This window comes from Phacochoerus africanus, chromosome 3 (assembly GCF_016906955.1).
Source record: "Phacochoerus africanus isolate WHEZ1 chromosome 3, ROS_Pafr_v1, whole genome shotgun sequence".
In the NCBI taxonomy this organism is placed as follows: domain Eukaryota; kingdom Metazoa; phylum Chordata; class Mammalia; order Artiodactyla; family Suidae; genus Phacochoerus; species Phacochoerus africanus.
In genome coordinates this window covers 30,909,051-30,936,530 of record NC_062546.1, presented here as the reverse complement: position 1 = coordinate 30,936,530, position 27,480 = coordinate 30,909,051, and the positions used below count along the sequence as shown (strand labels likewise).

The 27,480-nt window shown below is 39.1% G+C and overlaps 1 protein-coding gene across 3 annotated transcripts in view; it reads left to right on the top strand.

Moving 5' to 3' along the window:
• DNAAF9 (dynein axonemal assembly factor 9) overlaps nucleotides 1-27,480 on the top strand; it is a 154,200-nt gene that overhangs the window by 41,666 nt on the left and 85,054 nt on the right. For all 3 annotated transcript variants that reach the window (XM_047771506.1, XM_047771505.1, XM_047771507.1), the window contains exons 7-8: nucleotides 11,978-12,055; nucleotides 25,423-25,521. In XM_047771506.1, the coding sequence (XP_047627462.1) occupies nucleotides 11,978-12,055; nucleotides 25,423-25,521 (177 nt within the window). The remainder of the gene's footprint in view (nucleotides 1-11,977; nucleotides 12,056-25,422; nucleotides 25,522-27,480) is intronic.

Here is a 27,480-nt window from a genome sequence, read left to right as displayed (position 1 = left end):
GTAATTAAAATGGCAAAAATTAAAGAAAATATTAAAATCAGTAAGGCAAAAGCAACATGTAGCATACGAAGGAACTCCCATGAGGCTGTCACCTGATGTCTCATCAGAAACTGTGCAGGTCATAAGGGAGTGCCACAATGTATTTAAAGAGATGAAAGGGAAAAAATAATAACCACGAATACACTACCCAGCAAGGCTCTAATTCATATCTGATGGAGAGATCAAAAGCTTTACAAACAGTCAAAAGCCAAAAGAGCTTAGCACCACCAAACCAGCTTGATGAGAAATGTTAAAGGGATTTTTCTAAGCAAAAAAAGGCCACAACTAGAAACATGAAAATTATGAAGTGAAAAACTTGCTAGTAAAGGAAAACATACTGTAAAGGTAGGAAATCATCCATGTGCAAACTTATTAGGAAGGTTGAAAGTCAAAAATAGTAAAGACATTTATATCCACAATTAGTGGTTAAGGGATACATAAAACAATTATACATAAAATATGATATCAGGAGTTCCCTGGTGGCCCAGTGGGTTAAGGATCCAGCAATGTTACTGCTGTGGTGCAGGTTCAATCCCTGGCCTGGGAACTTCACATGCCATAAATAATGCAGCCAAAAATATATCTATATCTATCTATCTGCCTATCTACATCAAAGACAGTAATTGTGAGGGGAAGAGAATACAGATGTGGGATTGTTAAGAGATGAGCAATTTAAAACAATCAAGTATGTATATAGATTGCTATAGACAATAGCATGGTTTTGTCATGGTAACCACAAACCAGAAATCTAGAATAGATATATACACACAGAAGAAAAACAAATCCAAGCATAAAACTTAAGGTAGTTATCAAATCACAAGAGAAAGAAGAAGAAAGGAAAACAAAGACCCATAAAAACTTAACAAACGCAAGTTTGTGTGCCTGATGCACAGTGAGGCCAAACTGAAACATCAGAGTTTAGAGCAGAAAAACATCTACTGTAGGATCCTACATCTACTGTAGGATCGTGGTTATTATTTTTTCCCTTTCATCTCTTTAAATACATTGTGGCACTCCCTTATGACCTGCACAGTTTCTGATGAGACATCAGGTGACAGCCTCATGGGAGTTCCTTCGTATGCTACATGTTGCTTTTGCCTTACTGATTTTAATATTTTCTTTAATTTTTGCCATTTTAATTACAGTGTCTTAGTGTGTTCCTCTTTGGATTAGGAAACTGTAGGAGAACAGGGGGGCTCATGTACTGTAGGAGAACAGGGGGGCTCATGCCCCCCAAAACCCTGAGCTTCTTGAAGGGTTTCAACAAAGTATTTTAAAAGGCAAGGTGAGGGAGGGGTATGGTTGGTTGCTGAAGACTTTCTTGGTGTAGGAGGAATTCTTCGTTGCTGTCCACATAGGTCAGGTCACAGTGTTCCTGTCCAACAAGACAGATGTAATTCTTTGTTCTGAAAAAATTTTTTTTCTTTTTTTTTTTTTTGGTCTTTTTGCCTTTTCTATGGCCACTCCTGCAGCATATGGAGGTTCCCAGGCTAGGGGTCTAATCAGAGCTGTAGCTACCGGCCTATGCCAGAGCCACAGCAATGCAAGATCCGAGCCACGTCTGCAGCCTACACCACAGCTCACGGTAACGCTGGATGCTTAACCCACTGAGCAAGGGCAGGGACCGAACCTGCAACCTCATGGTTCCTAGTTGAATTAGTTAACCACTGTGCCATGATGGGAACTCCCTGTTCTGAAATTTTTAAACTCTATATAAATGGGCTATCCTGTATATTTCAGGCTGTAGGCAACATTCTTGAAGCAAAATCAATAGAATACAAAGGTTAAAGTAAAAGAAATGCATCTAATATGGAGTCAGATTTGTTCTTCCCTATTTCAGAACAACCTGAAAACATTTTACAACATGGTATTAAGAACCTACATATCAATAATTATCTTAAATATAAATAGATTAAATGCTCCAGTCAAAAGACAAAGAGTGGCTGAATGAATACAAAAACAAGACTTGTATATATGCTGCCTAGTCACTTCAGATCTAAAGACACACATGGACTGAAAGTGAGGGAATGGAAAAAGGTATTCTGTGCAAATGGAAATCAAAAGAAAGCCAACTAGGAAAATAGACCTTAAAGTAACTATTATTATAAGAGACAAAGAAGGACTCTACATAATGAGGGATCAATCCAAGAAGAAGATACAACATTATAAATAGAGGAGTTCCCATTGTGGCTCCATGGGTTGAGAACCTGACTAGTATCCATGAGGATGCAGATTTGATCCCTGGCCTCACTCAGTGGGTTAAGTATCTGACATTGTCGCAAGCTGCAGCATAGGTCCCAGGTGTGGCTTTGCCCTGACTGTGGTATGGGCTGGCAGCTGCAGCTCCAGTTCAACCACCTATCCTAGGAACTTGCATAAGCTGCAGACGTGGCCCTTAAAACAAAAACAAAAATAATTATAAACATATATGCACCCAATATAAGAACACCTAAATACATAAAGCAGATTTTAATGACATAAAGGGAGAAGTTGACAATAGCAAAATAATAGTATAGGACTTTAACACCCCACTTACATCAGTGGACAGACACAAACTCAGTAAGGAAGCACTGGCCTTAAATGATTAATTAAACCAGAAAGACTTAATTGATAAATATAGAGCATTCCATCCAAAAGCAGCAGAATATACATTCTTTTCAAGTGCATGTGGAGCATTATCCAGGATAGATCACACAGTAGGCCAGAAAACAAGCCTTGGTAAAAATAAGAAAATTGAAATCCTATCAAACATCTTTTGTGACCACAACACTAGGACTAGAAATTTACTTCAAGAAAAAAACCTGCAAAATACACGAATACATGGAATGTAAACAACATACTACTAAACAACAAATGAATCACTAAAGATATCAAAGAGGAAATAAAAAATTACCTAGAGACAAATGAAAATGAAAACACAACAATCCAAAACCTGTGAGATGCAGCAAAAACAGTTCTAAGGGGGAAGTTTATAGTGATACAAGCTTATCTCAGAAAACAAGGTAAATCTGAAATCAACAACCTAACTTTACACCTAAAGGAACTATGGAACAAAAAACAAAACCCAGTGTTAGTAGAAGGAAATAAATCATAAAGATAGCAGAAATAAATGAAATAGAAACTAAAGAAAAGATCAGTGAAATTAAAAGCTGGTTCTTTGAAAAAGAAAATTGATAATCCTTTAGCCAGACTTAGCAAGAAAAAAAGAGGGAGAGTGCCCAAATCAATAAAATCAGAAATGCAAAATAAATAAATGCAAAGGGGAAATTACAAACAATACCAAAAAAATACTGTGAGCAACTGTCTGCCAATAAAAGGGACAGCCTAGAAGAGATGGACAAATCCTTCTAAAGGTACAATCTCCCAAAACTGAACCAAGAAGAAATGATAAATATGAACAGACTGAAATTGAATCAGTCATTTTAAAACTTTGGAGTTCCTATCGTGGCTTGGGGGGTTAAAGAACCCGACTAATACCCTTGAGGACGCAGGTTCAATCCCAGGCTTCATGTAGTGGGTTAAGGATCTGGCGTTGCTGTGAGCTGTGGCAAAGGACACAGACGCAGCTCAGATCCCACATTGCTGTGGCTGTGATGTAGGCCAGCAGCTGCAGCTCCCATTCAACCCCTAGTTTGGGAACCTCCATATGCCATGGGTATGGCCCTAAAAAGACAAAAGACCAAAAAATAAAAATAAAAACTCCTAATAGGAGTTCCCATTGTGGTGCAGTGAGATCAACAGTGTCTCTGGAGTGCTGGGACACAGGTTTGATCCCCAGCCCAGCACAGTGGGTTAAAGATCTGGTGTTGCCACAGCTGTGGCATAGGTAGCAACTGTAGCTCGGATGTGGTCCCTGGGCTAGGAACTCCATATGCCACAGGGTGGCCAAAAAGGAGAAAATAGAATAAAATAAAATAATAGCAAAAATCTCCTGGTAAACAAAAATCCCGGACCAGACGGCTTCACAGATGAATTCTACCAAGCGTTTATAGAAGAGTTAATACCTATTTTTCCGAAATTATTCCAAAAAATTGTAGAGGAAGGAACACTTCTAAAATCATTCAGTGTGGCCAGCATCACCCTGATACTAAAACCAGACAAAGATATCACTGGAAAAGAAAATTACAAGTCAGTGCCACTGATGAAACCTATGTAAAAATCTCAACAAAGTATTATCAAACCTAATTAAATAGAATATTAAAAGGATTATACATCAAGATCAAGTGGGGTTTTTTCCAGGGATACAAGGAATTTTCAGTATCTGCAAATCAATCATTGTGATACATCACATTAGCAAACTGAAGAATAAAAACCATATGATCAGAGTTTCCACTGTGGCACAGTGGGTTAAGGATCTGATGTCTCCATGGCAGCATGGGTTCTATCATTGGCCCAATGCAGTGAGTTAAGGATCCAACACTGCCGAGTGTGTGGCCAAAAAATAAAAAAGCATGTCATCTCAATAGGTACAGAAAAAGCTTTTGACAAAATTTAACATCCATTTATGATTAAATAATAATAATAATAGAGTCCCCATTTTGGCGCAATGGAAATGAAACTGACTAGGAACCACTGGGCTTACTCAGTGGGTTAAGGGTCTGGCATTGCCGTGAGCTGTGGTGTAGGTTGCAGACGTGGCTTGGATCCTGTGTTGCCATGGCTGTGGTGTAGGCTGGCCGCTACAGCTCCAATTAGACCCTTAGCCTGGGAACCTCCATATGCAGTGGGTGCGGCCCTAAAAAGGAAAAAATTTAAAAAGTTAAATTAATTGTTATTAAAAGTTGCAATTCTCACTACAAATAAATAAATAAAACCTCCATGCACTCCATTGTTCTGTTGTTGTTTGTTTTTTTTTTTTTTTTTTTTGATAGGCAAGAGTTAGATTTATTAAGATAGGACACTTGTGAGAGATACAAGTGGGCAGGCAAAGAAGCACTGCCCCAAGCATTAGGTGGGCTACATTTTTATAATCCGAAGAAAGTGAGAAAGGGAAGACATCACCTTTTTCCTTATTCTTCGAGTAGATGTCCCACCCCACTATTCATTGCAACACTATTTACAGTAGCTATGATGTGGAAGCAGCCTAAATCTCCATTGACAGAGGAGTGGATATAGAAGATATGGTAGATATATTCAGTGGAATGTTAACTCAGCATTAAAATAAAAATCAAAAAAGAACAAAATAATGCCATCTGCAACAACATGGGTGAACCTAGACATTATCATACTAAGTGAAGTACGTCAGACAAGGACAGGATATCCTAAGATGTCATTTATATGTGGAATCTAATAAAAATGGTACAAATGAACTTATTTACCAAACAGAAATAGACTCATAGATTTTGAAATACCAAATGGGAAATGGGACAAGGAGGGATGACTTTGGAGTTTGGGATTGACATATATACACCACTCTGTGTGGGAAGGATAACCAACAAAGACCTACTATATGGCACAGGGAAATCTACTTAATGTTCTGTGATAACCTATATGGGAAAAGAATCTGAAGGGAAATGGGTATTTGACTGATTCACTTTCCTGGACACCTGAAATTAATACAACATTGTAAATCAACTATACTTGAATCAAAAAAACTTTAAAGCCTCAGAAAATGGGCACAGAAGGAACATACCTCAACTTAATAATGCCTATATGTGACAGACCCACAGCTGAAGACATTTCCTCTAAGATGAGGAACAAGACAAGACAAGAATGTCCACTCTTGCAGCTTTTATTCAACATAGTTTTGAGAGTCCTGGCCACAGCAATCAGAAGAAAAAGAAATAAAGCAATCTAAATTAGAAAGGAAGAAGTAAAAGTGTCCCTGTTTGCAGATAACAAGATACTACATGGAAAATCCTAAAGACACTACCAGAAAACTAGTAGAGCTCATCGATGAGTCTGTAAAGTTGCAGGATAGAAACCTAACAGACAGAAATCTGTTGCATTTCCATACACTAACAATGGATTATCAGAAAAGAGAAATTAAGGAAACAATCCCATTTACTGTCTCATCTAAAAGAATAAGATATGTAAGTATAAATCTATGTAAGGAGGTAAAAGCCCTATACTCAGAAAACTATAAGACACTGATGAGAGGAATTAAAGATGACACAGAATGGAAGGTTGTACTGTATTCTTGGATTGGGAGAATTAACATTTTCCTAAAATGACCCTACTACCCAAGGTAATCTACAAATTCAGTGAAATCCCTATCAAAATACCAATGGCATTTTTCCCAGAACTGAAACAAATAATTTTAAAATGTGTATAGAAACACAAAAGATGCCAAATAGCCAAAACAATCTTAAGAAAGAAGAGCAGAGCTGGTCCCTGACTTCAAATTATACTGCAAAGCTGCAGTATTCAAAACGCTATGATACTGGCACACAGACACATAGGTCAATGGGACATACTAAGGAATCCAGAAATAAACCCTTGCACTTATGGTCAATTAACTATGAAAAAGAGGACAAAAATACAATAATGAAGAAAAGGCAGTCTCTTCAATAAACAGTGCTGGTAAAACTAGACTGCTGCATGTATAGAACATTTTAAATTAAATCACGTAGCAAGTAGCACTTAGAGGAAAATAACCTTAAATTCATCTATGCCTTTTTTGAACACTAAAGATTAAAGAATATCGGAGTTCCCGTTGTGGCGCAGTGGTTAATGAATCCGACTAGGGACCATGAGGTTGCGGGTTCGGTCCCTGCCCTTGCTCAGCGGGTTAACGATCCGGCGTTGCCATGAGCTGTGGTGTAGGTTGCAGACGCGGCTCGGGTCCCTCGTTGCTGTGGCTCTGGCGTAGGCCGGTGGCTACAGCTCCGATTCAACCCCTAGCCTGGGAACCTCCATATGCTGCGGGAGCGGCCCAAGAAATAGCAACAACAACAGCAACAACAAAAAAGACAAAAAGACCAAAAAAAAAAAAAGATTAAAGAATATCATGAAAAAACCTGCAGGGAGAAAGAATAAGTCGATACAATAAAACAACAGGAACTCGATTTCTCTCCTTCCCCAACCAAAACAAACAAGCATTAAAACAAAATATGTGAAGCAGTGGTTTTCAAGACAGACATAAGGCAGTAAAGAATAATGATTCTCTGAGATAGAAATAAGGTGAGCTCCAGGATTGCCCTTGCTTACTACAGTTGACCCTTGAACAACACAAGTTTGAATTGCACAGTTTCACTTATATGCAGATTTTTTTCAGTACCAAATACTATAGTACTACACCATGATTCATGGTTGAATCTACAGATAAGAATCATGGATACAAAACTGCATATACAGAGGGCTGACCCTAAGTTTAACATGGATTTTTGACTGCACGGGGGTCAGTGTCCATAACTCTCCCATGTTATTCAAGGGTCAGCTGTACTTTGAGAAGATTCCAGGCCATGGCACAGGGAGGGGTACCCAGGTAGATCCTAGTGCACTTCCTGAGCTGAGTAGGTGGAGCTGAGAGTCTGGTGAGGGTATGGCTAGAATACTAAAAAGGAAAGATCTGCCCCAAAACAGAACTCCTGAGATCTCTCAAGATTCCTCTCTCCCTCCATCCCCCATCCCAAGCATTCAACAGTGTAGGATCAATGCATTCATGTGTGACGTAACTACTGAAAGTGCAGGAAGAAAAAAAATCTGAGAGTGTTCCACAGTAGTGTCTGATGCATGCTCAAAGCTGGAAATGGTGCCTGTTCCCATTAATTAGACTGGAAAAATGCATAAGTCACAGAGGGACTCAGAGTTTTCAGGAGGGTTTCATCTCAGTAGTAGGGAGTAATCAGCCCTAGTCTGAGCCTGCTCTGGACCCTCCTAACAGTTTATAAAAGCAAGACCTGGAGGGGTGGAAGAGGGAACTGTTTCCAAGTAACTGCATTCCAGAACAAAGCACAAGAATATTTATATGGAATACAAAATTTTCTGGAACCTAGGAGTTCCCTAGTGGCCTAGCAGTTAAGAATCCAACATTGTCACTGCTGTGGCTCGGGTCACTGCTGCGATGCAGGTTCAGTCCCTGGCCTGGGAATTTCTGCATGCCAGTGGTGCAGCCAGAAAAAAAAATCTGGCACCCAACAAGGTAAAATTCATGCTTTCTGTCATCCAAAGATTATCAGTTTACAAAGAAGCAGGAATACAGTACTGATAATTAGGTAATCAGGCAATCAGAATGGACCTAAAATTGGAGTTCCCGTCGTGGCGCAGTGGTTAACGAATCCGACTAGGAACCATGAGGTTGCGGGTTCGGTCCCTGCCCTTGCTCAGCGGGTTAACGATCCGGCGTTGCCGTGAGCTGTGGTGTAGGTTGCAGACGTGGCTCGGATCCCGTGTTGCTGTGGCTGTGGTGTATGCTGATAGCTACAGCTTCGATTCGACCCCTAGCCTGGGAACCTCCATATGCCACGGGAGCGGCCCAAGAAATAGCAAAAAAAAAAAAAAGAATGGACCTAAAATTGATGGAAATGTTAGAATCACTAATTCTAGGCGTGGACATTAAAACAGTTACTATAATTCTTCCATATGTTTAAGAAGAAAGAGTAATCATGTTATACAGAAACAAAATATAAAATTGAACTTTTTAAATTCATTGGATTTTATTATATTTCAAATTGAACTTTTGGAAGTGCAAAGTGCAATATCTAAGATGAAATATACACTGGATGGCATTAACGTTAAATTAGACCCTAAGAAACGATTCGTGAATTTTAAGCCAAAGCAGTAGAAACTATCCAAAATGAAGCACAGAGAAACTAATGAATCATCCAAAAGAATGGAAAGAGCATCAGTAATAAGGACAAATCAGTGGTAAGGACAGAATGAAGACATTTTAACATTCCCATGAATCCTTTCTTAGAAAGCTAGTGGAGAATGTGTTCCAGCAAACAAGTTAACCAAGAAAAGGAGACAAATTAGGCCATGGAATCTGTCATGTGAGCGTTATCATATTATTGCCAGGATAGCAAAGATAAGTATCAAAGTGAAAGTTGCGTTTGCACAGCAAGCTTACATAATAGGTAGGGCAAAATGAAGCAAGAAGAAAAGGAATTGATGATCTAATATGTTTAAGCTAGTGATTCTCAAATGGGATGATTTTGTGCTGCATCCCCACCCACACCCCCAAGTCATTTGACAATATTTGGATATGCTTTTGGTTTACCTGGATGGAGGATGTTATAGGCATCTAGTGAGCCAAAGCCAGGGATGTTGCACAGGGGAGCCCCTCACAACAAAGAAATAACTGTTCCAAAATTACGGTAGTGATGCTCTTGAGAAACCTCATTGTAGCAAATTAAGTGTGGAGGTTAGAAAAAAAAAATTTAGGGTTTTTTTTTTTGTTTGTTTGTGTGTTTGTTTTTTAATTATACAAGTCAAAAAAGCGAGGCTATGGTAGCTCTTGGCAAAAAAAATCAACATTTGTTTAAGGGTTTTTTGTTTTGTTTTGTTTTTTTCCATGGCTGCATCTGTAGTATATGAAAGTTCCCAGGCTAGGGGTTGAATCGGAGCTGCAGTTGAGGCCTCCATCACAGCCATAGCAACACCAGATCCAAGCCACATCTTCGACCTACACCATAGCTTGCAGCAATGCCAGATCCTTAACCCACTGAGTAAAGCCAGGGATCAAACCTGCCTCCTTGTGGAGACAGTGTGGGGTCCTTGACCTACTGAGCCACAATGGGAACTCCCAAAATTTGTTTAAGAAAGCTAGTAGGGGAGTTCCCCTCATGGCTCAGTGGTTAACGAGTCCGACTAAGAACAATGAGGTTTCGGGTTCGATCCCTGGCCTTGCTCCGTGGGTTAAGGATCCAGCGTTGCTGTGAGCTGTGATGTAGGTTGCAGACACAGCCTGGATCCCACGTTGCTGTGGCTGTGGTGTAGGCCAGCAGCTCCAGCTCCAGCTCCGATTCAACCACTAGCCTGGGTACCTCCACATGCCAAGGGTGCAGCTGTAGAAAAGACAAAAAAAAAAAAAAAGCTAGTAGGATACAAGCAACTTATACAACTCAACAGCAAAAATGCCAACAACCCAATTGAAAAATGGGCAAAAGACCTGAACAGACATTTTTCCAAGGAAGATGTACAGATGGCCAACAAGCACATGAAAAAATGCTCAACATCACTGATTGAGAAATGCAGATCCAAACTACCACGAGATACCACCTCACACCAGTCAGAATGGCCATCATTAGTAAGTCCACAAATAACACATGCTGGAGGGGGTGTGGAGAAAAGGGAACCCTCCTGCACTGTTGGTGGGAATGTAAGCCGGTACAGCCACTATGGAGATCAGTTTGGAGATACCTTAGAAATCTATACATAGAACTACCATATGACCCAGCAATCCCACTTTTGGGCATCTATCCGGTCAAAACTTTCCTTAAAAAAGACACATGCACCTGCATGTTCATTGCAGCTCTGATTGCAATAATCAAGACATGGAAACAACCCAAATGTCCATCAACAGACAATTGGATTAGGAAGATGTGGTCTCTATACACAATGGAATACTACTCAGCCATAAAAAAGAATGAAATAATGCCATTTGCAGCAACCTGGATGGAACTAGAGACTCTCATGCTGAGTGAAGTAAGTCAGAGAAAGACAAATACCATATGATAGCACTATATCTGGAATCTAAAATAAGGCACACATGAACCTTTCCACAGAAAAGAAAGTCATGGGACATGGAGAACAGACTCATGGTTGCCAAGGGGGAGGGAGTGGGGTGGTTGGGAAGCTTGGGGTTAATAGATACAAACTATTGCCTTTGGAATGGATTAGCAGTGAGATCCTGCTGTGTAGCACTGGGAACTATGTCTAGTCACTTAGGATGGAGCATGATAATGTGTGAAAATAGAATGTGTACATGTGTGTGTAATTGAGTCACCATGCTGTACTAGACAAAAAAATGTATTAGGGAAATAACAATTAAAAGAAAAGAGAAAAGAAAAAAGAAAAGAAAGCTAATAGTATGGTGTGTATTTGGCTTGCAGAAAATTATATATACATATTATGTAACAGTACTAATGTAACCAAAAAGTCATATTCTGATATTAGATAATGTTAAGGTGTGGATGTTTAAGCAGAGAAAAAGTGTGAGAATGGGATGGGTGTAGAAGAGCACATCTTTGGAGTTCCCATTGTGGCTCAGCAGGTTATGAACCTGTCTAGTTCTACCTGAGGATGTTAGTTTGATCCCTGGCCTCATTCAGTGGGTTAGGGATCTGGTGTTGCTGTGTTTTTGGTGTAGTCCGGCAGCTGCAGCTCTGATTCATCCCCTAGCCTGGGAACTTATTATGGAACATATGCCACAAGTATGGCCCTAAAAAGAAAAAAAAAAAAAAAAAACACACAAAAGAGGAGCACATCTTTGCCATAAGTCAGTATTTAATTTCAAAATTGATAAATCAAGAAACAGTGATAGAAGCTTATATTAAAATATGTAGGTAATTACCAAAATGAAAATGTTAAAACACTTCAAGGTGGTTGCCTCTGAGGATTGAAGCTAATGTAAGTTTGTGAAACGTTGGAGTAGAGGATTAAAAAGTACTAGTATTTGATTTTTTAAAACTATAGGAATGTGTTATTTTAATTAAAACTATAGGAATGTGTTATTTTAATTAAAATTTGATTTTAAACAAAGACAAGGGGTATACATACACACATATACATATTTGTGTGTATGTATACAAATATATATATGCTCATCGTTGAAGAAATTCAAAAGATGTGTCAAAGTCTCTGAAAATGTAGTTTCCTTGAATGGGACAATATTTATTAATATGTTTAGGTTCTAATAAAATTGATAAAATTTTGATTTATTGTTCTCATCACTGAGTTTTCATCAAGATAGTCATTTCTAAATATCAAAAAATAATTCTGATTGTCCTGATGATATTGACTTAATTATTTCCATGTTTTTTCCCTTATGTTGCAGTTGCAGGATGTAAGTTTGAATCTTTGGAATGTCTACAGCAAGATGGATCCTATGTCTCTGGAAAGTTTGCTTTCAGAAGTAAGGAGCCATGCTATGTGTGTGTGTGTATATATATATATTTTTTTTAATGAAGCAAATCTTGTTAGAAACTAATTAAGAAAACTTGGTAGAATTCAAATTGGAAACAGTTTGAATTGACAATTCTGAGTGCATAGTAGTAAGAAACTATCTATCATACAGTAATTAAAGAACATTTTAAATCTTACCCTTCGGCTGTATCTTCATAGCTCTTTTATAATTGTAGGTAACTAGCTAGTTAACTAATTCCGAAGCAAATATATTCATCACTGTATACAATTTTCTTTTCATGTTCAATAATATCTAGTGATTGGTTTGCATGGTTTAGGAAGAATGCCTGTTCTTTAATTTTTTTTTTTTTTTGCAAAATAAAATACATATATTTAAACACAATTACATTCACACAGATTATTATATCATAGATCTTAAGAAACATATTAAGTGACTCCCTTTGGAGAAGTGGAATGGAAAATATGCTGAGACAAATAGGAAATTTATTCTATGCTTTATCCCATTTTGTATGGCTTTCATCTTTACTATTTAGTATTATCTATTACATTTCAATTTTTCTTTAAAAATTAGCATTATATTAAAATTGTGTGTATTGTGCAACTAAAATTTATAAAGAAGAAAGCCTTATATACCATTAAATATTTTATATAGCATAATAAAGAGAATAACTTAACTGGTAAGAATAGCAAAAATAATACACCCTCTGAAAATAAGTAAAATATAGAATGCATAAATTGGTTAAAAAACAGTGTAACTATATAAATATGTCCTCACAATTTGTTACATCTCATTGATTCTTCAATAAAGGCATTACACCATTCTAGATAATGTGTTAAACAAGACATTATAGACTTTACATTGTACCATGGAGAGAAATGCTTATTAATAATACAGTTGTAGACCTATATTACTTAATTGTACAGTTGTATTATTTAATTATAAATATCATAAATTCTTTGATGGAGAGGAAATCAGATGTAAGAAGACTTCAGCATTCCAAGAATGATGTCAAGTGACCCCCTTCATGGTGGATTATGCACTTATTTACTATGAGATATATTTCTTCTTCAAAGATTCCTTGTTTGTGTATCAATTGTAGATTTTTGGTTTGCAGTTATTCTGAAGTTTTGATATAAGAGTCTATATGTATACGAGATTGTTTTAAGTTGTTGTTCTCTTAATTGCAAGTTCATCTCCAGTGTCCTGCATTTGTACCCACCTCTTCTCATGATTTCTGATTTTGGTGGTATAATTGTGCATGGATGATTTCGTATCTTTTCTATATATATACCTTTACTGGTGAGCCTTGTCATATGTGGCATTTTTGTTTCCTGTTGCTGTCTTTTCTTTTCTGCCTAGAGAAGTTCCTTTCGTATTTGTTGTAAGGCTGGTTTAGTATTGCTGAATTCTCTCAACTTTTGCTTATCTGTGAAGGTTTTGATTTCTCCTTCAAATCTGAATGAGAGCCTTGCTGGATAGAGTAATCTTGGTTGGAGGTTTTTTCCTTTCATCACGTTAAGTATATCAACTTTGCTTTGCCCTGGGATCCAGTGCACTTTTAAGAATGGGGTCTCCATTTCCCCCAGTCCTGTGGAGCTCCTGCGCACAAGCCCCTCTGGCCTTCAATGCCAGATGCTCCAGGGGCTCTTTCTCCCAGTGCTGGATCCCCACACATGAGGGTTTGATGTGGGGCTCAGAACTCTCACTCCGGTAGGTGAGTCTCTCTCTGTGAACCAGTTAGTTTTCAGTCTGTGGAGCTTCCTACCCGGGAGGTATGGGGTTGCTTATATTGCGAAATCACCCCTCCTACCTCTTGATGTGGCCTCCTCTTGTTCTTCAGGAGCCATGCTATATTTAACTTATAAACATTACAACCAGCTCAGTTATCTGCTAATGGTATCTAACTTGAAGAAATGGAGGATATATTTTAATTTGCCTTAGTCGAAGAATTAAGCATTTTCTTCTCAGGTTGTTATCTTGAATTCCTTGTGGGTGGAAGAGCGCCTGGAAAAGTGATACTACCTCTTCCACTCTGAGGAAACCTCTTCTGAGATGAGACCAAGGCTGCCTGCCTGGTCCAAGGTCTAGGATTCACCTAAAGACATTCTTTCCATTGGGCTGGACTTTAGAAAAACATTACAGAGGGTGCCTTTTTGCACTCTTTCTCTGGCATGAAAAGATAAAAAAGTTGGGGTATGCCTTTCAGGGTATCCTATGGAACCAAGGATTAGATAGAGGTTGACAGCATGTTTCGGTAAAGGGATAGTAATATTTCAGGCCTTGTGGGCCCTATGTCTCTGTTGGAACTATTCAACAGTGCTTTAACAAATACGTGTGTCTGCATTCAAAGGAAACTTTATTTATAAAAAAAAATGGCCTACCTATGTACTATAATTTACTGACTCCTGGATTAAAGAGTTAGGAATTAATTTTTCATCTGAACTTTGAAAAAAAATTTCAGGGTGGGTGAAGCAGTTTGCAGTGAGGAGCAACAAAGAAGACTAAGGAATAGGTATGTTGGTTAAACAACTTAGTAGTATCTCTCAGCAGTCACGGATGGATATGCATGGAAAAGAACAGCTTTTTTTTTTTTTTCTTTTTAGGGCTACAACCACAGTGTATGGAAGTTATCAGGCTAGGGGTCAAATTGGAGCTATAGCTGCCAGCCTACACCACAGTCGAGGCAACGCGGGATCTAAGCCGAGTCTGTGACCTATGCCACAGCTCATGGCAACACTGGATCCTTAACCTGCTGAGTGAGACCAGGAATCAAACCTGAATACTAGTTGGGTTACTGCTGAGCCACAACAGGAACTTCCAGTATGTATGTAGCCTTTTAATGAAATTAGCTGTGAAGTCAAGACCCAACAAAAATAATTCTGAAAATGAAAACACATTAGTTTTATTTATTAATATTAGTGCTAATGTATATTAATATAATATTTATGCATTATTTTAATGTTAGCAAACAGTATCATATTTTAAAAATTCTGGAATTCACTGGTGGCACAGTGAGTTAAGGATCCAAAGTTGTCACTACTGTGGCTTGGGTCCCTGCTGGGTTGTGTTTTTTTTTGTTTTTTTTTTTCTTTTTAGCTTGGTACCTTTAGTATGGAAGTTCCCAGGCTAGGGATCGGGTTGGAACTGCAGCTGCCAGCCTATGCCACAGCCATAGCAACACCAGATCCAAACTGTATCTGTGACCTATGCCACAGCTCTCACCAGTGCCAGATCCTTAACCCACTGAGCAAGGCCAGGGATCGAATCCACATCCTCATGGATACTAGTCAGGTTCTTAACCCGCTGAGCCACAGTGGGAACTCATGTTTAAACATTTTTAATAGAATAGGAATATAAAAGAAAAATAAAACCTGAACTTTTTGTTCTTAAAGAAGATCTGATTTCTCACAATATTATATGTCAATTATGTCATACCTATTAAAACAAATTAAACAAATACCTGTTGGAGTTTCCTGGTGGCTCAATGGGTTAAGGATCCAGCATTATCTCTGCTTTGGTGCTGGCTGCTGCTGTGATGTGGGTTTGAGCCCTGGCCAGGGAATTCTGCATGCTGCAAACATTCCCCCGCCAAAAAAAAACCTATTGTGAAGCACTTTTTAAAAAGAAAATACCTAACCATTAGCATCAATCATGGCTTGCCTAATTACAGAGAAAAGTGAAAATGCAAAAATCTATGACTTTAAACAGGTAAGCATGATAAAGAAAATTTAACCACAGATACATAAGAGAAATAAGCAGTTTAGTGCAAAATGTCTGAAACACATTCCCCACTTAATCTACAGTGTCCTGAATGTGAGCAAGCTGTAGATCACATGTGAGGTTAGGCATAGTATTGTAGTTTTGAGAACATTGCAAGCATCTCTGCAAGTCAGTGGAATGGAACCACTTAAGAGAGCATTTTTTTTTTTTTTTAGAAAATTCTATTGAGGTATAGTTAATTTATAGTATTACAAGGAGAGCGTCTTTAATTTCACCTGGAACAGCAGTGACATCCTGCAATGAAGAAGCACCAGTGGTAATCATCATGAGCTGTGAACCAGGTCCTTTCCTGGTTTTCTCATTTCCGATAAGCTTGCTATTCTTAGATGATATCATGAATAAGTGAAAGGAAGCCCTTTTAATGTCTGGTAGTAGACCTTTCATGTAACAGGAAGAGTGAAAGCTCTAGAGCCAGATTTAATTTTATTTAGAAATAATAAGGTAAGATGGTATTTCTTGTACCAAATATGATTGAACATATTTATACCCACTACACTATGCTGTATCCTCAAGGTAAATATTATTTGTTTCATTTTTACCATTCCTTTATACAAAATGTCTGGCATGTGATAAAAAAAATTATAAGACAGGAAGAATTAAGAAATTTTGATCTAGTCAGGAAAGGAAATAGTCAGTAGAAGTTCACCCAGATGCTGGAATTGACCAATGGGGAATTTAAATAACTGGTAAAAGTGCTAAAGAATCTGGAAGAAAAGGGGACAACATGACGAGATGAGGAATTTTAGCAGAGACCTGAAAACTGTAACAAAAAACCAAGTGGAAATGCTAGAAATTAAAAAATATATATATGTTGTATAGAATTAAAGGATTTATTAGATTGGCTAATTATTCAACAAATTAGATACAAATGAAGAAAAGTTCAGTAAACTTGACGATAAGCCTATAGAAAGTTTCTGAACTAGAGGAGAGAGAGAAAGAAAGAAAACCCTTTTTCTACTTGCTATCCAAACACTTTTCCTGTTTACATGTGTTTTCTCTTTGCGAAGACTGCTAATCTTAAAGTCAGAATTAGCATCTAGGGAGTTCCCTGGTGGCTCAGAAGGTTAAGGATCCAGCATTGTCACTGCTGTGTCATGAGTTTGATGCCTGGCCTGGAAATGTCTGCATGCTGTGGGCATGGCCAAAAAATTAGCATCTGGGCCTTAATTTTGACTAGTCAGTCAGCTCTTCAAGGGCCAGAGAGCCTACAGTTCCATGCTTCTTTCCCACAGAAAGAACTTGTAGACCACTATGAGATTTGATCTAGAAAGATGTTCAAAATGTGTTTAGTCAACCTAAATTTCCATTGACAGATGAATGTGATAAAGATGTGGTGTATATATATATATGTGTGTGTGTGTGGTGTATACATATATATATGTATACCATACCATGCATATACACATACATACTTACACACACACACACAGTGGGATATTACTCAACCCTAAGTAAGATTGAAATAATGCCATTTGTAGCAACATGGATAGACAGAATTTATCATACTAAGTAAAGTAAGTCAGGAAGAGAGGGACAAATACCATATGATATCACTTCTACATGGAACCTAAAATGTGACACAAATAAACTTGTCTACAAATCAGAAACAGACTCACAGACATAGAGAACAGATTTGTGGTTGCCAGGAGTGGCAGGGAGAGGGTTGGCTTGGGAATTTGGAGTTAGCAGATGCAAACTATTATGTATATGATGGATAAAACAACAGGATTCTACTTTAGAGAGTTCCTGCTGAAGCATAGTGGGTTGAAAACCTCACTGCAGTGAGTTCCTGTTGTGGCTCAGCAGGTTACAAACCCAACTAGTATCCGTGAGGATGCGGGTTCGATCCCTGGCCTTGTTCAGTGAGTTAAGAATACGGTGTTGCCATGAGCTGTGGTTGCAGATACAGCTTGGATCCCAAGTTGCTGTGGCTGTTCTAGGCTGACAACTGCAGCTCTGATTTGACCCCTAGCTTGGGAACTTCCATATGTCACAGGTGTGGTCCCAGAAAGAAAAAAAAAAATCTGACTGCAACAGCTCAGGTCACTGTGGAGGCACTGGTTTGACCCCCAGATCCAGCATTGCTGCAGCTGTGGCCTAAGCTGAGGTTGTAGCTCAGATTCAGTCCCTGTCCTGGGAACTTCATTAAGCTGAGGGTGTAGCCATAAAATTTAAAACAAAAAAATAGGGTCCTATTGTATAGCACAGGGAATTATATTCATTATCCCATGGTAAACCATAATGATAAAGAATATGAAAAAGTATATATGTAAAACTGAATCATTTTGCTGTACAGCAGAATTTAATACAACATTGTAAATAAGCTATACTTTAATAAAATTTTTAAAACGTACATTTGGCGAGAAAAGTGAACAAGCATGGTATTTTCTCATCTTTGCAAAATAATTTGTGTTTCTGTCCTAGAAACTTCAAAACATAGTCTTACTGGTTGTTTTTATTATTTTATTTATCTTCATGTTCTTCTATTTATTACATTATGTAATTCTTAAAAATACTTTTAAGTATTGTAATTAGGTTTCTTTTCCCTTTGAATCACCTGAGAGTAGACATTGCCTAGGGCTAAGACTTCTGTCTGAAGTTCAGAGCACTTACCTGGTGGCCACAGGCCAAGGCACACTGGACCCTTTGTGGTTTGAAGACTTTTGCTGCTTATCTGACTGACCATTTTTTTTTTTTTTTTGTCCTTTTAGGGCTGTACCCATGGCATATGGAAGTTCCCAGGCTAGGGGTCATATCAGAGCTGCTGCTACTGGCCCACACCATAGCCACAGCAATGCGAGATTCTTAACCCACTGAGTGAGGCCAGACATTGAAGCCACATCCTCATGGATACTAGTTGGGTTTGTTACCACTGAGCCATGACGGGAACTCCTTACTGCTTATCTGACCTTGATATCTGTCTGGGCCTGTCTTGTGGATTTGGCCTTGAGGAGTCTGAGCAGATAGATGTTCTCTTCTTCATCATAAGGTCCAGCTAACCAGTTCTACCTCCATACACAGTATCCATTTCCACAAATGCACTGTTTATTCTATTCTAAATAGAATAGTTTGTCTGATACAAGGCACACGGGCTCTGGGTATCTCTTACCCAGATATATCTTCACTTTTGCTACTTGCTAGTACTGCATCCTCAGGTCACTGTACTATTCAGTGCCCCAGTCTCCTCATCTATGAAGTGGGCATAGAGCAGTACACAAAGATGTCAGGACAATTTAATATGAACATTTCATATATAATGCTAACTATTTTTAGTATAAGAATTCATCATATCATCCATTTTAGTCATAGCATGAAGCTGAAAGCAGTATTTAATGATTCATACCATCTTATTCTATAATTAGTACTGACATATCCACCTCCCTCGGGGGAGATTTTGGGGAGCAAAGTGCCAATCTCCTTTTGTGTATCCTCCAAAGCTCATGGTGTTTTTCACCTAGAAGATAGCTAAGAAGGGCTACTGCTCCACTTTTTATCATAGACCCAAAACAAGGTGAGTGTCACCATGTATGCCATTAAAATAGAAACACACTTCTAAGTCTGTTTCTAAATAGAATTGGAAAATAAAATGTATTCTGTACTAGTAGCTATATTAGTTCTTTTTGTTTTCCTAGGTCTCACAAAGTGAAGCACTCTGGTATAGCCCAAGGGATCAGACAGAGCCAAATATGCAAGGCACAGGCCCATGCTGGAGTGCACAGACTCAGATGTGACTTCCCTGAGGCCAATGATGTGCATTATGGGTATCTGAGAGGCAGAGCAGACAAGTGTCAGGAAATCAAGGGGAGGTGCAGATGTTTTTAGCCACCTCCAGCTAGCCTACAGTAGAGGCAGAGCAATTGACAAGTACTGTAGGCATCTAATGTGCAAGCCCTGATAATAAGCATTTTCTACAGGATATTTCTTTTAATTCCTATAAAATCTCTGAAAGATAAATAATATCCCCCCCATTATGCACATAAGCCATTTGAGGCTCAGGTTAGTTTCCTTGCCCAAAGTCACACAGCCAGTAAGAGGCAAAGCAAAGGTTCTAGCACAGGTCTTCCTGAATCTAATCATAATTTCAGTGCTAAGACGTGGCAGCTAGCTGGAAATGGACAGACCACTGAAGGTCTTGGACCAAATAGTTGGGCAGACATTGAAGGTCTGTGATGAGTGTATTGACTGGAAGAGTGGGGAATGTCCTTCCTTTCACAGTCCATGTGGGAGTAACCCAGTGCCAAAGTGGGAAGACTCTCCTGACCCTAGAATCAGGGCCACTGATTGAACCTAGCAGCAGTGGGTCTGGATCCCAAACTCAGAAGATCTGGTTTACTGGCCCAAAGTGCAGAGGTGGTATGGCAAAGCAGTCTGACCCAAGCAATTGTAAATTACCAGTTAAATATTTGTATATATTATAAAATACCTATGTAAAAATAAGATGAGAGTGTACTTCCCAAAATGTGAATGATTTTATTCTGTATTTTCTGAGTTTTCTGTAAGGAATATATATTACACGTGTATTTGTTTTTAAAGACTTTACTAAAATAACACAGATTCAGAAGTCTGATTCAGAAAGCAGCGTGAAACTAATATATGACCTAATAATTATTATAAAACAAAGCAATAGAACCTTCCTAGTCACCCCAGAAGCAATATGAGTGCTTTCTGCTGAATCTGTCACCTCCTTCCTCCTCCCCCAAGAAGAGTACTATCATGCATTCTATGGTAATCACTTCCTTACTTTTCTTTGCAGTTTTATCATCCAAATGTGCTTCCTTAAACATGTAGTTTAGCTTTGCCTGCTTAGGTGTGAATTAAGTTTCTTTCAACGTATAGGTTCCCCCTCCATTTCTTTGTTTCCACACACCCCTTGCTAACTCTATTGAAGAATCATGTCATTTGTCCTATAGATGTCCTCACTGGGATTTTGTTGAGTGCATTCCCATGATGTAGTTTAATAGCTTCCCCATCTTCTCTATTTCCTGATTATTGGTAATTGAATCTAGAGGTTTAATCAGTTTCAGAATTGATTTTTTTTAGAGGGAAGATGACTTCCTAGAGGCTGTTGTGTTCTACCAAGAAGTTTTTGTATCTAATTGGTTTTCTTTATTTTGTGAGTACTCTTTGATGTGCAATCCTTAGATCTTTGCTTCATTAATTAGATTCTTTTTTTTTTTTTTTGTCTTTTTGCTATTTTCTTGGGCCGCTCTCGCAGCACATGGAGGTTCCCAGGCTAGGGGTCGAATCAGCGCTGTAGCCGCCGACCTAAGCCACAGCCACAGCAACTCCAGATCCGAGCCGTGTCTGTGACCTAACACCACAACTCAACGGCAACGCCGGATCATTAACCCACTGAGCAAGGGCAGGAACCGAACCCGCAACCTCATGGTTCCTAGTCGGATTCCTTAACCACTGCGCCACGACAGGAACTCCCCATAGATTCTTAATTCAATATTGCAAAATGGTGCTATTCTAGTTCTGTAATTACTTTATTTATATTACTTCTCTAAGGAGAAATGCTATTTGGTTATGCGGTGGTGACATTTGTGTAGGAAAAGCAGGATAAATGCTTGAATTCTTGCTTTTACTTATCAATTTTCAAAATAAGATTGGTTTCCCACCATTCTTCAAAAGCAACCAGTAAAAAAAAAGTTTCTTTAAATATATCTAATTTTGAACGTAGATTTAAACATACTTGATGTGTTTCTCTCCATTGCAGTTGTCATCTTTACTGATGCTCTAAATTGTTCTATCTTTGGGCAGTAGACTAACTTCAGGTTGGTCACAAATCCTTTTAACACAATCCTAATAGTCCTTGCTAACTTCCCTGCCAAATACTATGGCAAGATATTCCAGGCTTATCTTATGCATTTCCTGTCTCAGACCTGAAGTCAGTCATTTCTCTAGTAAGGAACAGTTTCTTTAAGTGAGAACTATTTCAGCACCATAGTCTGGGTGCTACAAATACTCATTGCTACTGTTTTGGTCATTGTTTCTAGATCTCTTCAGTGGACAGAACTAGGAAATTCTTTTCTCTCTCCGTCGCCCCCTGGCCTTTTCTCTCCCCATGGTGTGTGTGTGTGTGTGCGCGTGCACATATATGTGCACACACATATATATTTACACAGGTACATACATATGCCTCATTTTTTATCCTACAATATATATAAAACATTGAGAAAACAATATTAGCACTCTCTCCTATATATTACTAAAAATAATTTTAGACATGTATATAATACATATTTTATTTAATGTAATATGCCTGTGTGTGTGTGTATATATATATCTTATAAATAAAATATAGATAGTCTGGGCAGCAGGTAGTGAAGCATTCGAAAATGTTTTTTTTTTTTTTTAATTAAAGTACTCTTGATTTGGGGGGGGGTCTTTTTAGGGCTGCATCTGTGGCATGTGGCGTCTAATTTAGGCTAGGGGTCTAACCAGGCTAGGGGTCTAATTGGAAGTGTGGCTGCCAGCCTACGCCATAGCCACAGCAACTCAGGATCCGAGCTGCGTCTGTGACCTACACCACAGCTCACAGCAACACTGGATCCTTAACCCACTGAGCAAGGCCAGGGATTGAACCTGCAACCTCATGGTTCCTAGTCAGACTCGTTTCTGCTGTGCCACAACGGGAACTCCAAAGTACAGTTGATGTACAATGTTGTGCCAATTTCTGCTGTGCAGCGAAGTGACCCAGCCATATATGTATGTGTATGTATATATATACACATATTCCTTTTTTTATATTATCTTCCATCATCCAAGAAATTAGACATAGTTTCCTGTGCTAGGACCTCATTGCTCATCCATTCTTTTTTTTTTTTTTTTTGGTCTTTTTGCTATTTTTTTGGGCCACTCCCGCGGCATATGGAGGTTCCCAGGCTAGGGGTCGAATCGGAGCTGTAGCCACTGGCCTACGCCAGAGCCACAGCAACGCAGGATCTGAGCCGCGCCTGCAACCTACACCACAGCTCACGGCAATGCCGGATCATTAACCCACTGAGCAAGGGCAGGGACCGAACCCGCAACCTCATGGTTCCTAGTCGGATTCATTAACCACTGCGCCACGACGGGAACTCCCTGCTTATCCATTCTAAATGTCATAGTTTGCATCTACTAACCCCAAACTCACAGTCCAGCCCACTCCCTCCCCCTTCAGCAACCACAAATCTGTTCTCTGTGTTTCTGTTCTGTAGATAGGTTCATTTGTGCCATATTTTAGACACATATGAGTGATATCATATGGTACTTATCTTTCTCTTTCTGACTTAGTATGATAATCTCTAGTTGCATCTATGTTACTGAAAATGGCATTATATTTTTTTCTTTTCCTTTTTTTTCTGGGGGGTGGTGGATTAGGGCCACACTTGCGACATAAGGATGTTCACAGGCTAGGGGTCGAATCAGAGCTACAGCTGCTGGCCTATGCCAGAGCCACAGCAATGCCAGATCTGAGGCAAGTCTGCAACCTACACCACAGCTCACAGCAACGCTGGATCATTAACCCACTGAGTGAGGCCAGGGATCGAACCTGCATCCTTGTGGATCCTAGTCGGATTCGTTAACCCGCTGAGTCACGCAGGGAACTCCCTGTTCTATTTTTTATGGCTGGGAAATATTCTATTGTATATATGTAACACACCTTCATCTGTTGATGGACATTTAGGTTGCTTCCATGTCTTGACTATTGTGAATAGTGCTGCTGTGAACATAGGGGTGCCGATATCTCCACCAGTCAGGGGGCTTCCCAATGTGTAGATTTCTTTTCTCTTTCATAGATCCCTCCCAGGAGTTCTGGTCCTGTCCTGATTCCTTTTTTTCTCTTTTCTCTCTCTTTTTGTTCCCTTTGGTCCTACCCAATTATGTGGGGGTTTTCCTGCCCTTCGGGGGAGTCTGAGGTCTTCTGCCAGTGTACAGTAGATATTCTATGCTAGTTGTTCTACGTGTAGATTTTTTTTTTGGAGGGGGGTTGGGGGGGATTATTTGTGGGAGGAGGTGAGCTCTGCGTCCTACTCCTCTTCCACCTTGATTCTGACCTGAGAATGTTGCCTATGTTAAGCATTTCCGGCAGAGATCCATGATGCTTTATGCCTAAGGCCAGAAGTAGAATTGGTGCATGGCTAACACTGAGTTCATAGGCCTGAGTATTTATGTATCCTTAAATAGAAGCGTAGGGAAGAGCATAGGTCCAGACAGCCAATTCTAGTGTAGCAAACAAGATGCCTGCTCTCAGCAAGGCACTAGGCTGGGTGTTTGACATGTATACTTACACAGTGTGAGTTGAACTTAGAAGGCCACTATCCAATTGGAGTACAAATTAACAGCAACTTCATAATAAGCACAAAGATATCACTTGAATAGCTCAATCAAGCAAGTAATTATAGCTAATATTTTGGGTTAATTGATGATACCTTAAAGAAAAGCCAGCAGCACAAACCAATGTGTGCTCCCTGGGAACAGGAATGAGTTAAGAGGAGGGTGAACAGCAGCTGGGATGGAGGAGGGAGGCAAGCTATACATAGAGGAGAATCAGCTGAGAAGGTGCAGTGCTTCTCTTAGGCTCCCACTAGGAGAAGGAGGTGGAGGAGGAAGGCTCTGGTCCCACTGAACTTCTAACTAAAGTCAACTAATTTGCCCTTGAACAAAGCTTCACTGATGAGACCCCTTTGGGTACTAAGTGTAGTATCTAATAATTAAATAACTTCAGGTGCCTAATAAATAACTCCTCTTCAACAGGGTTGCTAATTATTGTCTTTTGTGTGTGTGTGTCAGGGGGTGGGGGGTGCTGCAGCATGTGTAAGTCCCTGGGATATTGAACCTGAGCCACCAGCAGTGACAATGCCAGATCTTTAACCAACTAGGCCACCAAGGAACTCCTAACTTTTTTTAAACACAGCTTTATTGGAATATATAAAACAGCTTTTTTATTGGAATATAATTTATATACATAAAATTCATCCTTCTTTTTTTTGGTGGGGGGAGTGCTGCACCCATGGCATGTTGAAGTTTCCAGTCCAAGGATCAAATCCAAGCCACAGCTGTGACCTGTGCCACAGCTACAGCGACACCTGGTCCTTAATGCACTGCACTGGGCTGGGGATTGAATTCATATCTCAGCAGTGACCTGAGCTTGTGCAGAGACAATACTGGATCCTTAACCTGTTGTGCCACAGTGGGAACTCCAAAAATTCACCCATTTTAAATCTATAGTTCAGTGATTTTTAGTAAATTTACCCAGAGCTGTGCAACCATCATCACAATTTGAATTTTACAGCATTATTATCAACCCAGAAATTTCCCATGTGCTCACTTGCAGTCATTCTACATTCCCATTCCCAGCTCCATGCAAAATACTTACCTGCTTTATGCTTTATAGATTTATCTTTTTTATGTATTTCATATACCAGGTAGTCTTTTATATCTGGCTTCTTTCACTTGGCATCAGTAGTTTGCTACTACCTTTTAAACAACGTATTTAAATGGTCTGATATTTTGAGGTCAGATGTGGTTTCATGCTAATGTACCTCCGTAAATGACCAAACACATTGTCTGTTTTGTTTTCTTTCTAGGATTTGGTGGCTTTTGAACATCAGTGGGCTAGCTTCTTTGCTAATTTTGATACAGAAATTCCTTTTCTGCTAGAACTGTCCGAATCTCAGGCGGGTGAGGTATGTAAAGGAAGGGTCAAAGAGAAAGAAGAAACTGGTTAATTTATTGTTCTTAGTTTTATTGAAAATTTTTGTCAGAGTACAATAGAGTCAATCCTAATTTGGTTATCATTTCCTTAAGCTTTGTTGCATGCTGCAAAAAGTTCTTAACTCCCATGCCAGTCCCTGTATAAGATATTGATTTTGTGTGTGTATCAGCTTCTATGTAAGTAAAATACTCATTGATAGGGGTGGTGCCTCTGTCAGACAGAAATTCTTTGGGGCATCAGTTAATAAGCCGAGGAATAATTCTTCACAGGTGAATAGCATATCTTTATCAGTTGAACCTCTAGGTAATGCCAAGCTTTCTTTCTAGACAGACAATGATAGTGAAGTTACTAGGTTCAGGCTGAGACCCACTCCATGGGTAAACTGAGGTGTGTAAATCAAGAACCAAGGTACAGAACTGTTCCTAAAACTAGTAAACAGGAAGAATCAAAAGAAGGATCTGGAGCTTGCACTTGCGCTTAACTTTCGGCTTGCACTGCCTGTCCTCAGTTCTCCTGTGTTCCATTGTGACCCAGGATAAGCCCTATTCCTAATCTTTGGAAATGAAGTTGATCTTTGTGGTCATGCATTTTACTTTTACATTGTGTTATAAGCCCCACAATTTATTGATGTTACTATATTTAAACATTCAGTTTTCTGTCTTTTAAAAATCTTTTAAAATGTTTTTTAAAAATTTAGGAGTTCCTGCTATGGCACAGTGGGTAAGGAATCTGACTGCAGCAGCTCTGGTCACTGTGGAGGTGCAGATTCAGTCCCTGGCCTGGTACAGTGGGTAAAAGGATATGGCATGACAAAGCTGTGGCATAGGTTGCAGCTGTGGCTCGTATTAGTCCTAGTTTAGGAATTTGCATGTGACACAGGTGCAGCCATAAAAAAAAATAAAATATTTTTTAAAGATTTAAGTAATTTATAAGTCATAACATATTTGCCCAGATATTTATTTATTTATTTATTGTCTTTGCTAGGGCCACACCAGCGGCATATGGAGGTTCCCAGGCTAGGGGTCAAATCGGAGCTGTAGCCACCAGCCTACCCCACAGCCATAGCCACGAGGATCCGAGCCACATCTGCAACCCACCCCACAGCTCACGGAGATGCCGGAATATTAACCCACTGAGTGAGGCCAGGGATCGAACCCACAACCTCATGGTTCCTAGTCAGATTCGTTAACCCTAGATATTTAAATTTTCTGATGCTCTTCATTTCTTGTGTAGACAGATTTCCATTTGGTATGATTTCCTTCTCCCTGAAGGATATCCTTTAATATTTTTTGATGCAAATATTCTAATGATTAATTCTTCCAGTTTTTGTATAAAAACAATTTTTATTTCACCTTCATTTTTTAGTGTATAGAATTCTAGGTTGACAGTTTTTTTCCTTTCAGTACCTGAAAGATGTTTTTCTAGAGTTCCCATCCTGGTCCAGCAATAACAAACCCAACTAGTATCCATGAGGATGTGGGTTCAATCCCTGGCCTCAATCAGTGGGTTAAAGATCCAGCATTGCCGTGAGCTGCGTTGTAGGTCACAGACGCGGCTTGGATCACTCTTTGCTGTGGCTGTGGCGTAGGCAGGCAGCTGCAGCTCCAATTCAACCCCTAGCCTGGGAACTTTTATATGCTGTGGGTGCAGCCCTAAAAAGACAACAACAAAAAAGATGTTGTTCCACTGCCTCTCAGTTGACTGTAATTTGAGAAGTCTTTCATTGTTGTCTTTGTTCTTCTCTACATAACTGGTCTTTTTTTCCTCTGGTAGCTTTTAAGATTTCCTCTTTTATTATAGGTTTTGAGTAATTTGATTGATATAGCACACTATAATTTTCATCATATTGCTTGTGCTTGCATTTTGTTGAGCTTTTTGGATCTGTGGATTTATAGTTTCATCAAGTTTGGAAAGTTGATTATTTTTTCTG